This window comes from Emys orbicularis, chromosome 1 (genome assembly GCF_028017835.1).
Source record: "Emys orbicularis isolate rEmyOrb1 chromosome 1, rEmyOrb1.hap1, whole genome shotgun sequence".
Taxonomy (NCBI): Eukaryota; Metazoa; Chordata; order Testudines; family Emydidae; genus Emys; species Emys orbicularis.
Genome location: NC_088683.1, coordinates 334,480,079 through 334,493,329, shown reverse-complemented (window position 1 = coordinate 334,493,329; position 13,251 = coordinate 334,480,079). Strand labels below are relative to the sequence as shown.

The 13,251-nt window shown below is 38.8% G+C and overlaps 1 protein-coding gene across 2 annotated transcripts in view; it reads left to right on the top strand.

Moving 5' to 3' along the window:
- GRIA4 (glutamate ionotropic receptor AMPA type subunit 4) overlaps positions 1-13,251 on the top strand; it is a 289,331-nt gene that overhangs the window by 213,138 nt on the left and 62,942 nt on the right. For both annotated transcript variants that reach the window (XM_065405354.1, XM_065405361.1), the window contains exon 10: positions 5,691-5,897. In XM_065405354.1, the coding sequence (XP_065261426.1) occupies positions 5,691-5,897 (207 nt within the window). The remainder of the gene's footprint in view (positions 1-5,690; positions 5,898-13,251) is intronic.

Genomic DNA, 13,251 nt, shown 5'->3' with positions numbered 1-13,251 from the left:
ATATCCAGATGCAAAAGAAATTTGATTGGAATAAAAATATATGGGAAAATTCTGTCTTTGGCTAGTCATGCATATCTCCCATTGACTTCAGTAGGAGCCGCACAGTTGGCTCTGAAAGCAGAATTTGACCCCCAGTTCTTAATAGTCATCTGCAAAGGCAACAGATGTAGAATCTACAAGCTCTTAATCACAAAAAAGCAACATATTAAACTACAGTACATTTCAGAATCTTGTCATTTTGCTCTTCCCTGTACTTTACTCATTCGCAAATGCCAGACAGGGACTGGTGACCTCTTCACTGCCCTCTTCATATTGAAGGAAAGCTGATTCAACGTACATGAAAAATATAATTTTGGCTGCATGCGTTCCTTCCAGTATTAAACTGAAAAGCTTCTGTGATCAATGCTGTCAAGTTTTTCAATCTGTGGAAGACCGATATCTAGGCATAGTAAAAGATTTAAGAGTTGTCAGCATGGCATGCTTTAATTTTTGTGTGAAGTAATATAGCACTGATTATTTCACTTTACTGTCTTATTTTGTATGTGTCTATGCTTAATTTGCTGTAATTTTACATTTTATTATTAAATATAAGATATGTAATAAAAGAAACTAGCTCTATACCCAAACAAACAAGTTTGATACTTTCGACTTTGGCAAAATACTATGGTCACCTGTAGTACAGTAAATATGCTTAGATTTTATTTTAAATTTTTGATTTATCATAAAGAAAAATACTCCTGGGAGATTGCTAGAGTGAAAAATTGAGACCTCTATTCTAGAGAACATTCTTATTTAACTGATATTTAGTTTTAATATAGCATGGTACAGTGAGCTTTAAGCATTTTTTTCAACACAGTACTTCAATATAATATCAACATAACAGGTATCAGAAGGCTAAGAGTGTAAATTAGAAACCTTGAACCCAAGAAACATTGGGGTTAAATAAAACAAAACCAAAGCCCCTTAATGTCATTTCTTGGTCAAGTAGTTCTCAAGAAATCCAGCATTATGTACCATCCACAAACCAATCGTACATTTTAGAATCCCCATTGACTTCAACACAAGTTTTATCAGACTCAATAATGCAGAACTGAGCCATTTTCTTGCACAAAAATCTTTTTTCCACATTATAATTTATTTTTGCAGTGTTTTAGAACGTGCAAAAGGGACTTCATTAAAATAGGCCAACCTTAACCAAACAGTGTCAAGGTTAGTGTTTTTTTTCTGACTTCCATTATTAAGTTGTGGGCATTTTACTATACACATCAATCAGCAGGAATGTAATGGAATGATTTGTTTCTATCTGAAAAGATACTTGTTTCAGTCACCCATTTGTATTTCAAAATGTTAAGTATTGTTATAGAATTGTGAATATAGAAGTAAAGCTTGCGTCATTTTAGTGATCTATGTTCAGTGCTCGTCACTGATCATTTCAATGTGGACTTTGTATGTAATTTACTTTCCTACAGATTATCATTAAACAGCTCAAACATTACAATGTTAAGTCCCTTTCAACAATAGCATATTTTGCACTAAGTAATTCACATCTGTGTTTTCATTAGCAGGTTAGAGTTTATAGTCCTAAACTGTAATTGTGACTGTCTTCTGCAAGAGATTTTGTAGAATAATCGATCTATCTCAATGGGATAAATAGAATTTAGCATTAAGATATGACTAGGTGTGTTTTATCGATTATTATGTGTCATCGTTACAGAGTGTGAGCTTTCAATGTCATCTATACAATGTGTAGGTTAATGATCCAGTAAAACTTGCCCTTTCGTGTCCTAATGCTATTATAATTAGAGGCTGCAACAAAACTGTGGATCCAAACACCCCCAAATTTTCAAGTGGAAATTCAAGCCCACTTTCTGATCTGAATGTGAAAATGGCCTTTATCATAATAATGCATCAGACTGAATGCCTGATCCAAATATCCCTAAACATTCAGTTTGTAGTTTGAGCACATCTCTGATTATAATATAGCTCATATGGTAGACACATTTTTTTATATATCCTACGTAAAGTAGTAGAAAGGAGAGGACAACCTAGCAAGAGAAAGGTAGTACGTGTTCCTGCTACTTTAATAGTATTACACCTCTGCCTCGATATAACACTGTCCTTGGGAGCCAAAAAATCTTACCACATTATAGGTGAAACCGCATTATATCGAACTTGCTTTGATCTGCTGGAGTGCGCAGCCCCGCCCCCCTGGAGCGCTGCTTTACCGCGTTATATCAGAATTTGTGTTATATCGGGTCACGTTATATCGGGGTAGAGGTGTCTTTCACATTTGTGGGTTTCACTCTATTGTTCTTTCCAACTAAGATCAGGGTCACATTGTTCTAGGCGCTGTACAAACACATAGTAAGAGCCAGTCTGTGCCTCAAAAAGTACAGTCTAAATAGTTAAAACCGACAGAGGGTGGGAGGGGAAAGAAAAACACAAAGAAGTGAAGTGACTTGACCAAGATTTCCTGACCAGGTTTCTTGAGTTCCAGTTCAGTGCTCTATCCACTGGATGGTACTGCCTTCACTGAGATCCCATCATGTCCCTCCTGGTCCCCCAACAACACCTTTCCTCATCAGTTCTTCACAGGAGCATGAGTTGATGTGAAGATTGAATTCGCCTTTTTAAAAGGAAAACCAGGAGTATACAGAGTTTCCAATTTATTTTACTATCTAAAGGCTACACCTTCAAAGCAGTCCAGCCCTCAGGGAGGAACACATGGAGAGTCAACGGCTGGGTGCTGGGTGGGGAGGGGATGTTGAAGTGGCTTCCTCCGTGCTTCCTCCACACTCGGCGCCTGCCTGAAGCAGCTTGTGCCCGGTGTGTATTTAATGTTACATGTTGTGTTTTGTTCAAGAAAAGCTGAATCCAGCAGTTTAACCAGTCTCTGACTCGGCTTTTTTAAAAGAGAGTAAAAAATGAAAAGGTGCCAGGGCAGTGCAGTTGAAGGTTATAAGGAGGTTCTGTGAAGGAGGGAAATCTGACAGGGCCTAGCCACACTTTTAGCTAAGCCACTGCAAAGTGATGCATTGCCTTTCTCCTTGGTTTCTTTTTTTTTTATCAGTTTTGTTTACAGAATGGGTGTATGGGGAGGCCCAAATTATGGTTAGCACTGCACATATGAACAGGAAGGTACATAAATGCATTCCTAATTTTAAGCATGTGAATAGTCCTGCAGAGTCAATGAGGCCACTTGTGCTTAGCCATGTGCTTAAGTACCTTCCTGAACTGAGTATGTAAGGAGATTGGGGGTGGAAGCAGCTCCTTCCTCCCACCCCTCTTCTCCTGTGTCTGCACACAACATGGATGTGATTGAATTAACAGTGGATGGGAATGCCCGGAGCGGGTGCAGGCTAGCATACTTGGCAGCACTTACCACCCTCAGGAAGGTATGTCTGGGTCAGGCCAAGGTCATTGCCATCCATCCTCCCCATTCTTGGCCTTCAACAGGCAGCACTGGTGGGGGGGAGTGGTGACTACCCCTTTTAGAAATTGTAGCAAGTGACACTGTGCGGTGCTTTTCCTTCAGTATCCAGGATGTATTATGTTATGCATAGTACAACTAAAGTAACGCATTGCACTACTGCATGAGTCCTAGAAGTGCTTCATAAACTCCATCCCTCCAGAGGTTCACGTGTGATCTGCTGTTGTCATCCTCCAGTTTCCTGGGGGGATTTAAAGATGTATAGAACATCACCTGACCAGTCAGGATATGACTTTGCAAGTCGGAGTCCAAAGTCATCATGGACACTTCTCTATGCTCAGGGCCTTTTTTAGCTGTCCTTAGTGGCAAACACTCTAAGCTGTGAAAAGCCTCAAAGGCAGAAAAGGTCACAGAAAAGCCATGGAAAGGGGACTCCACACCAGGACCATTGCTTGGTGGCAGCACAGACTGTGGTAACATTGAAGAGATGACCAGGGAGGCAGGCCATGGCTAAGGGTAACACACGCATAATGTACTCAGAGACCTGCCCCTGGGTTGAAGAGAGAATTGCTTTCTCCACCCTTCCTGAATTGTGTTGGGCCTTAAACATGGGACCTTCTCCTCATGCAACTTGAATTTAAGTGAAAGAGCTGGCTCTTTCCTTTCAGATTACACAGTCAGTGTTCTTTCTCAAACTCTGCTGCAACCATGGGACCAACCAAAGTTACAGAAGGGGTGCACTTACAAAAATAAAAGGCTAATGACACTAAAAAGATACATAACTCATTGCTTTTCCTCTTCTAAAACATAGAAGTTTGTGTCAAATTCCGCTCTTGGATGCATAGACAAGGAGCCAGTTGCTATCAATGGGAGCTGTATGTCAGTGTCTAAAGGCAGAATTTAACCTGAAATATTTACAAATACCAGGTGCTTATATTACGGTTAGCTTACACAATTTCCCTGTCACACTTATGTGTTTAATATTTGGTGTGGGGATATCAGACACTACAAAATTGCTGCTACTTACACATGATGTCCATGTGATCATTTCAATAAAGAATACTTAATGTACGCATTTGTACTTTTACTTTTGCCTATGTTCTAATTAGGCATGCAGTAAAAGATGTGAGTATGGAAGAGGGCTACACTGGTCACTGTTAAAGAATCAACATTTGCCAACTGTTATCACTGGTATCTTCTATACTGAGGAGAGGAGAAAACTGTGGTGACTCAGAAGTTTTTATGAGGTAGACTTTTGGGAAATGGTTACTTTAATGGCAAGTATTGTACTTTGAACTGATTATCAAAAAAGATTATGTAAAATAATTGAAGATATCATGTATTATAATTTTCATAAAAAGAAAAATACTAAATTCTGAATCCACAGGGTGTCAAAAAAGGCAGTATAATAATATGGGAATATTGTGATATTTCATTTTGTGCAATCACATACCATATATTATCATTACAGTGTAATTTACATACAGAACATAATATCCATTTTTCTGAGACAATTTTACTTGCAATTTTCTAGCTCATTTATGTTATAGAATGACTCTACAGTGACTTCTTTTTGCATACAGTATGCAAAGACAGCATTCTTCTAACATTACGCTTGTCTGTGCATATTCGTTAGTGCGTCCCAAGAAACATAGAACCTGCACTGTCTCTGTAAGGGGGAAAGTAGGTATTTCCTCATGAGCATATTAGTGATTTCTCTTAAAATGCAAATTGCCTTCTAGTAGCCAAGGCATGGCCAAATATTTTAAACAATGGAAAGCAAATAACCAACCAGACTATGCATCTGACTATATATGTAGAGGATCCACAGCAAGTGAAAGGATGTACATAGTTAAGTCAAAAAGGTTAGATTATGTCCTTACATTATCCAACATGCATTTGCATTATGTAGAGCTCCAATCGTTAGTCAGCCTTTTAGCTTATGATATATGGCAAATTTCTATTGTGAGCTCTCTCACTTAAAATGGTAAATTTCATATAAATGCTTGAATTGTGTGTGTTTATAATAAAAGGGTTTTTTAAGGCTGATTTTATAACATTTATAAGCAAGTTAATAATGTAAATAGAATATATATATAAATAACATGGATTTCTGTTAGTGCTTGGAAATATACATGTGCTAGTGCTATCTGTGAGCTTTTGATAAAATACATATAGTGTTCAATCAGTGGATTACATGTTGCTGTTCAGAGTCTATGCTGTATACTTCTCCTTTACAGTTCTACTTCTTTCATTATAGGAAGCCCCATATGTTATGTTCAAGAAAAATCATGATACATTTGAAGGGAATGACAAGTATGAAGGATACTGTGTAGATCTGGCATCAGAAATTGCAAAACATATTGGTATCAAGTACAAAATTGCCATTGTCCCTGATGGAAAATATGGAGCAAGGGATCCAGAGACAAAAATCTGGAATGGGATGGTGGGAGAACTTGTTTATGGGGTAAGCATACCAATTTTTGAAGTAGGATTTAACTTCTCATAACATTAGTCATAATATTTGAAGTATATATGCATTTTATTTGATCTGGGGCAAAGAAAAAAATAAAACAATCAGAATTCAGTTTGAGCATTCATAGTGCTTTCTGTTATTTTCAAGTTAAAATCACAGATATTTTTACGTTCTACTATTTACTCAAATAATCTTTCTTTTTAATATTAGTAGATTTTACAATTATTAGACCATTGTGATCATCTAGTCTGATCTCCTGCAAAACCCAGGCAATAGAATTTCACCCATGTTACTCTTGCATCAAGCCCAATAACTCAGCATTGAATGGGGTCTATCTTTTAGAAAGACACAAAGTCTTGTTCTAAAGATTTCAAATGATGTAGAATCCATATGGCAATGTGTTGTCAGTGTGATCCACAACTAGATTATTCAAAATTAAACCAGCATTTTTCAGAAGAATAGCATAAATGATAGGATTTAAGAGTGAAAATAACCAGTTCTGAAACTGTGACTGTACATTCTGTCACGATCCATGGAAAGTCTCCTCAGAATAGCACAAAAAGTAAGATTCCCGAATACAGATAAAACAGGAACATTGAAAGAAACAGATTGTGATTCCAAAAAGAGGGGAGAATATGTAAGGAGACTTGTTTCAGAGTAGCAGCCGTGTTAGTCTGTATCCGCAAAGTACTCCTGTTATTTTTAAGGAGACTTGCAGCATCTATTGTTACCAAACCTAGAGAAAGCTCAGAGAGCCACCTAGTGGCTCTTCATCTTGGTGATAACTAGAAAATAATCCTGAAATTATCTAAGTGAGAAGGTTTACACTAGCATGCACTGCTGTGAAGCTTGCATGAACCTGTCTATAGAAAAAAAGAAAAGAAAAGAAAAACTGAGTGAGCAGAATTTCACCCTAAACTCCACAAATTTTCCAGGATCCATCCAATTACAATGAAGGCCAGGACCATGCATACCAAAGCCCTGTGCCTCTTTCCAGCTCCCCAGGAGCCTGGTTCCAATGGTGCAGTTTTGCCAGATTTTCCCCCACAGGCAGCAGCTCTTGGAACCCCCATGCATGGACCTGGGGCTGTCCATGCACTTCAGGAGAGTGGGAGATGGTACCACAGATGTTGCTGATTTCTCTTTCCACATGAGAGTAGGGAGATTACCTGTGCAAAGAAGAACCTACCTGTGCAGTTCCCAAGGAACTATCCCAGTCTCTGTTTTTAAAATGTGGAAAGGTGCCTGAACACCATCTGAAGTGTGAGCCTCTTCTCTAGCAGCATGCAGGCAATGCAACTGTAAAATTCCATCAGGAAGGTAAAACATGACAATTTAGCAGAATATCTTTATTACAGGAGTTGCAAATGAAGAGCCAAATCCTCAAGTGGTGTTAATCAACATAGTTCCATTGACTTAATTGGAGATGCACCAGTTGAGGATCTGGTCCAAAATGTTAGAAAACTTTGAATAGATTGAGAGACATTTCATAAAATATATGAAGAGCCGGTAGAAACTTTTTAAGTGCACCCAGTATAGTTGAATCATGAGAGAGATGATGGCCTTTCATATAGTTAGAACCAATTCAGAGAACTTGCAAGCAGAGTTTGAAGCCTGTTTGTCCTTGAATAATCTATCTCATTAAAGGCAACCAGCTGCAGTACTGACCAAAAAATACCAAGGGTATTTAGCAAGCTCAAACAGCAATTAGTGCCACCTAGATGCTAACTTCAATAGAAATGAAAAGAATGCAACCTGCGTGCCATATCTGGTGTTGCAAATGAACTGTGTGAACCAGACACCCCATGCATGTGATAAATACTTATTTTTCTGTCAGGGAGGGAAGTGATGAAAAGTCTCATGACACTTAGCAATTGAGCGTAATAGTTCTTGTGCAGTTCCCATTTTATCATTTAGGAAGAATGGAGACTCAGTTTGGTTCTAGGAGTGGACTATTGGAGTGTGAATGAGGCCACCATAGAGCACACCAACTGGCTGCGCTAGAAGAACAAACGATAGTGTGCTTCCTATCTCTGCCTTTATTTGCTGCTATTATTTACAGAGTTTGTATCAGCAGTTCTTGTTCCCATTGCTCAGCCCAAGTCAGTAGCTGCTTAGGATCTCCATAAAAGAGGGTGGGGAGAGATCCTCCACCCCCAATCACTAGAGTATCTTGAGCACCTTCCAGTAATGTATTAAGTGATGTGACTGAAATCTGCCACGTGCAATTTGTTCTCCTTCTTATCCTCTCCCCAGTGGAGAACTATGCATGCATTGTCGTAATGTTTATTTTTCTAGGGGTTTGTTTTGGTTGGGGGTTTCTTGGACTCCATAAATGCTATCTAGAAATCCCAGTCTACTCTCCTGATCTATCTGAGTGACAGTAATAGTCTCGACAACACTCTACAGCCCTTGATAACTAGCTTATTCACAGAAGCACCTTGTGGTGATGAATGCCGTTAGCGATTTGCAACAGGTGTTCCTGGATGCACTAGCAGTCAACCCCAATTAAATATTCATTCTCCTGACACAGAATGTTATTCTTTCACTGTGTAATGAATAAGAAGGTCATTACCCATTTCTGTCAAAGTCTGAGAAGTGATGGGATTCTAGAGTTCACATTTTTTTAATTTGCTTTTTCTAAGACAGCACAAAATGAGTGGTGGTCTGGGGAAAGACTAAATATTATATTTACTCATAGGGATGGAATATAGCACTCCAGCAAGTAAAACTGTCCTTAGCATCAGACCTAATCTTGCCATGATACCTAAAGTCTGAAGGATCCATAACCAACCCATGCTTGATAGTAATTCAGCCTTGACTGAAATATTGTCATAGATGCAGGATTTTCAAGTGTATGCTGTTGCTGTTCAGCAAAACTCCAATTTCACCAGGCACAAAATAAAGTAGAACCTCAATTTTATGAACAGCCAGTTATATGAAAGAGGTGTTGATGAAGAACAAGTCAACATCCCTTCACCTACCGATGCCTTCAATGCATTGGAAAGCACTTTGCAGTGCTCTGAAGGACAAGAAAGAAGTGATGCACCAGACCTACTGTAATTTTGAGAGGTTCAGTTTTATGAACTCCTCTGTCCCCAATTAGTTTGTAAAACAGGGGTTCAACAATGTTGAGTCATTATTTGTATGGACTATTGTTCCTTTTAGTAATTGCTTAAATCCATAATTGTATATCTTTACTTTTTCTGGGGAAACCATAAAGTAGGAGGTTTAGTGTTTTGGTGAACACATCATACTGAAATAACTATAAGAACATCTTCCTTAGATAACCCAGAGAGCAACTCTCGTCAGAATAAGAGTTTATGCCTGCCCTAATATGCAAAACAATATACTTGTGAAAATCACACCAAACACTGCCAAGTTTTGAGGACAGACTGTGCCAGCTAAAAGTAAATCCAGTTAATTGATGTCTAAAAACCCTGCTTCACCACCAGTCCAGCTAATATCACAGAACTTGAGAGACTTACCAAGAGCCTTGGTATACTCCCAGTATCTGAAGTCTTAGGTGATACTTTTACAGACCAATAATCAATAACCAAGTCTACTACTTACAGTGAGAGTTAGTAAATATGCCAAGATATTGTCAGTATACAGAAGACTAGAAGTTTCTCTGAGTCTTTCAGATATCTAATTATGAGAGTGCTGCATTAGCCATTCATGCTCACAGTAAGTGAAACTTCAGAGAAAAGAAGATACGGCATGGTGTTCAAATTCAGCAATTAAACTGTTCTTCTGCAAAGAGGGGATTTGTATGTGTGATGAAATGCAACTTAGAGAAAAGTAGACAAATCATCATGATATTGCCAACCCCAGTGTTCTAAAATCATGAGTGAGGCCCAAGAAATCATGAGCTTAGCCTAAAAATCATGAGATTTTATATATGTGTGTGTATATATAAATATATATATATATATATATAGGGTTCTTTTTCTTTACTTTCTGGTTTTTGAGAAACTTCCTTATTTTAATGAAAACTGACATTCTCATGTAATCACAGCTCTCCAAGATCTGGGGCTTTAATAAAACCACCAATAAATAAAAAACCACCAAAAAATAAAAAAAGAACAAGTTAAAAATCACTTAGAAAAGTTAGATGCCTGCAAGTCACCAGGGCCTGATGAAATGCATCCTAGAATACTCAAGGAGCTAATAGAGGAGGTATCTGAGCCTCTAGCTATTATCTTTGGAAAATCATGGGAGACGGGAGAGATTCCAGAAGACTGGAAAAGGGCAAATATAGTGCCCATCTATAAAAAGGGAAATAAAAACAACTCAGGAAACTACAGACCAGTTAGTTTAACTTCTGTGCCAGGGAAGATAATGGAGCAAGTAATTAAGGAAATCATCTGCAAACACTTGGAAGGTGGTAAGGTGATAGGGAACAGCCAGCATGGATTTGTAAAGAACAAATCATGTCAAACCAATCTGATAGCTTTCTTCGATAGGATAACGAGTCTTGTGGATAAGGGAGAAGCTGTGGATGTGGTATACCTAGACTTTAGTAAGGCATTTGATACGGTCTCGCATGATATTCTTATCGATAAACTAGGCAAATACAATTTAGATGGGGCTACTATAAGGTGGGTGCATAACTGGCTGGATAACCGTACTCAGAGAGTTGTTATTAATGGTTCCCAATCCTGCTGGAAAGGCATAACGAGTGGGGTTCCTCAGGGGTCTGTTTTGGGACCGGCTCTGTTCAATATCTTCATTAACGACTTAGATATTGGCATAGAAAGTACGCTTATTAAGTTTGCGGATGATACCAAACTGGGAGGGATTGCAACTGCTTTGGAGGACAGGGTCATAATTCAAAAAGATCTGGACAAATTGGAGAAATGGTCTGAGTTAAACAGGATGAAGTTTAACAAAGACAAATGCAAAGTGCTCCACTTAGGAAGAAAAAATCAGTTTCACACATACAGAATGGGAAGAGACTGTCTAGGAAGGAGTACGGCAGAAAGGGATCTAGGGGTTATAGTGGACCACAAGCTAAATATGAGTCAACAGTGTGATGCTGTTGCCAAAAAAGCAAACATGATTCTAGGATGTATTAACAGGTGTGTTGTGAGCAAGACACGAGAAGTCATTCTTCCGCTCTACTCTGCTCTGGTTAGGCCTCAGCTGGAGTATTGTGTCCAGTTCTGGGCACCGCATTTCAAGAAAGATATGGAGAAATTGGAAAGGGTCCAGAGAAGAGCAACAAGAATGATTAAAGGTCTTGAGAACATGACCTATGAAGGAAGGCTGAAAGAATTGGGTTTGTTTAGTTTGGAAAAGAGAAGACTGAGAGGGGACATGATAGCAGTTTTCAGGTATCTAAAAGGGTGTCATAAGGAGGAGGGAGAAAACTTGTTCACCTTAGCCTCTGAGGATAGAACAAGAAGCAATGGGCTTAAACTGCAGCAAGGGAGGTCTAGGTTGGACATTAGGAAAAAGTTCCTAACTGTCAGGGTGGTTAAACACTGGAATAAATTGCCTAGGGAGGTTGTGGAATCTCCATCTCTGGAGATATTTAAGAGTAGGTTAGATAAATGTCTATCAGGGATGGTCTAGACAGTATTTGGTCCTGCCATGCGGGCAGGGGACTGGACTCGATGACCTCTCGAGGTCCCTTCCAGTCCTAGAATCTATGAATCTATGAATTTTGGGAGATTTGCAATAAAATTGTGAGAGTTGGCAATGCTGTTGTAATGTTTACCCAAAACAGGTATTGCTCTAATGGCTGCCATGCAAGCAAGTGAGATTTTCAAACATATTTGAAAACAAATTGTTGCTATGAAATTGGTTCAGCATTTTCAGTGGCTGAATTCAAGCTGTCTTATTTCACACCTAATAACTCATGTTATCAAAAGTTTTAAAAGTCTCAAATTACAGCTGTATGGTTGCCTCTAAGGGACAACCCATTACACATGTATTCTCCAAAAGCCTCTTCATGTACATATGTGTATATGAATGTGGATAGATGAACTAGGTCAAATCCATTATTGCTTTAATTCCAATTGAACTCAGTAAAGTTATACTAGGGATAATTTTAGCTTATATTGTTTCAAATTTGCACAGTGAGAAAATTACTGCTTGGTGTATAATTATTTTCAGTTGGTGCTTAAGTTAAAATTGTACAGTGGGACTTTCAAGCACAGATATAATCTAAGGATCTGGCAGAATTTCTGCTATAAGTCTCCATTTTCAGAGGTTTATCATTTGGCTACAAAACTTGCTTCTAGCTGGAATGTTTCTCATTCCTGAACTATTTTTAACATATAGATTTTTTTTTTTAATTTTAAGAGTTTTTAGGCATTTCAAATTTTACAGGACTACAAAAACTTACAACATTTCAGATTTTCTTTCTGATTTTGTATCATACAATCAACTTGCTCAGAGGTTAATTCAGCAAAGCATTTAAGCACATGCTTAACTTTCATCAGGTGCTGACATCCCATTGAAGTCAATAGGACTTAAGCATGTGCTTAAGTACTTTGCTGAGTTGGGATGGCCTTAATCACATGCTAAACATTTTAAGTGTATTGCTAAATTGTGGCCTATGAGCCACATTCCTAAGGATGCTAGTCCATAAGATGAATTTGCAGCATTTTAGTACTTATAAAATAAAATTAAGACACTGATGCCATGGAGGCTTGGGAGTAAGTCTTGGCTGCCCCTGTGTGGATGTCTTGGGGATTTGAGAGGAGGACAACAGAGGGACACTACGCATCACATGCACACAGGAGCCAGGCAGAATGCTGCCACTAACAGTCCCAGGGTACTACTCTGCACCATTGATCTCGGTGAGTGTTTTCCCCTTGATTTCAAAGAGTACAAAATTAAGCCCCTGAACACAATAGTGGCCCAACTAACACACCCAGTAATGCTCCATAGCTTAGACGAGGCATGGCCAGTCAGGTTGGTTGAAATGCGAGGGACCTGCTCTCTCATGGTCTCACCTGGAGGGAAGTGTGGTGATGGTGGATGGCAGAGATGCTTCACAGTACCACCACCCAGTTGCCACATCTCCGCTGCCCTGACCCATTCCATGCCTCTGGCTGCAAAAGCCAGATTTTAGCCCTTAAAGCCTAGCTACTGGGCCAGATGCAGCAATTGCTCATCATGATGTTTTTTTACAATGTATTAAGTGTTTTAGGCCCATAATATAAAAAATAATGTTAGGGAACTATCAAATACACATGTATACTACAGATAATACCCAGTCATAATCTATGGTGCCATTACAGTGCATGCTGTGAATGTGTGTTAGCCACACACATCAGTCTGCTGTTATTTTCCTTCATATACAGTATATTTTGGATTTGGGGCACAGTACTGT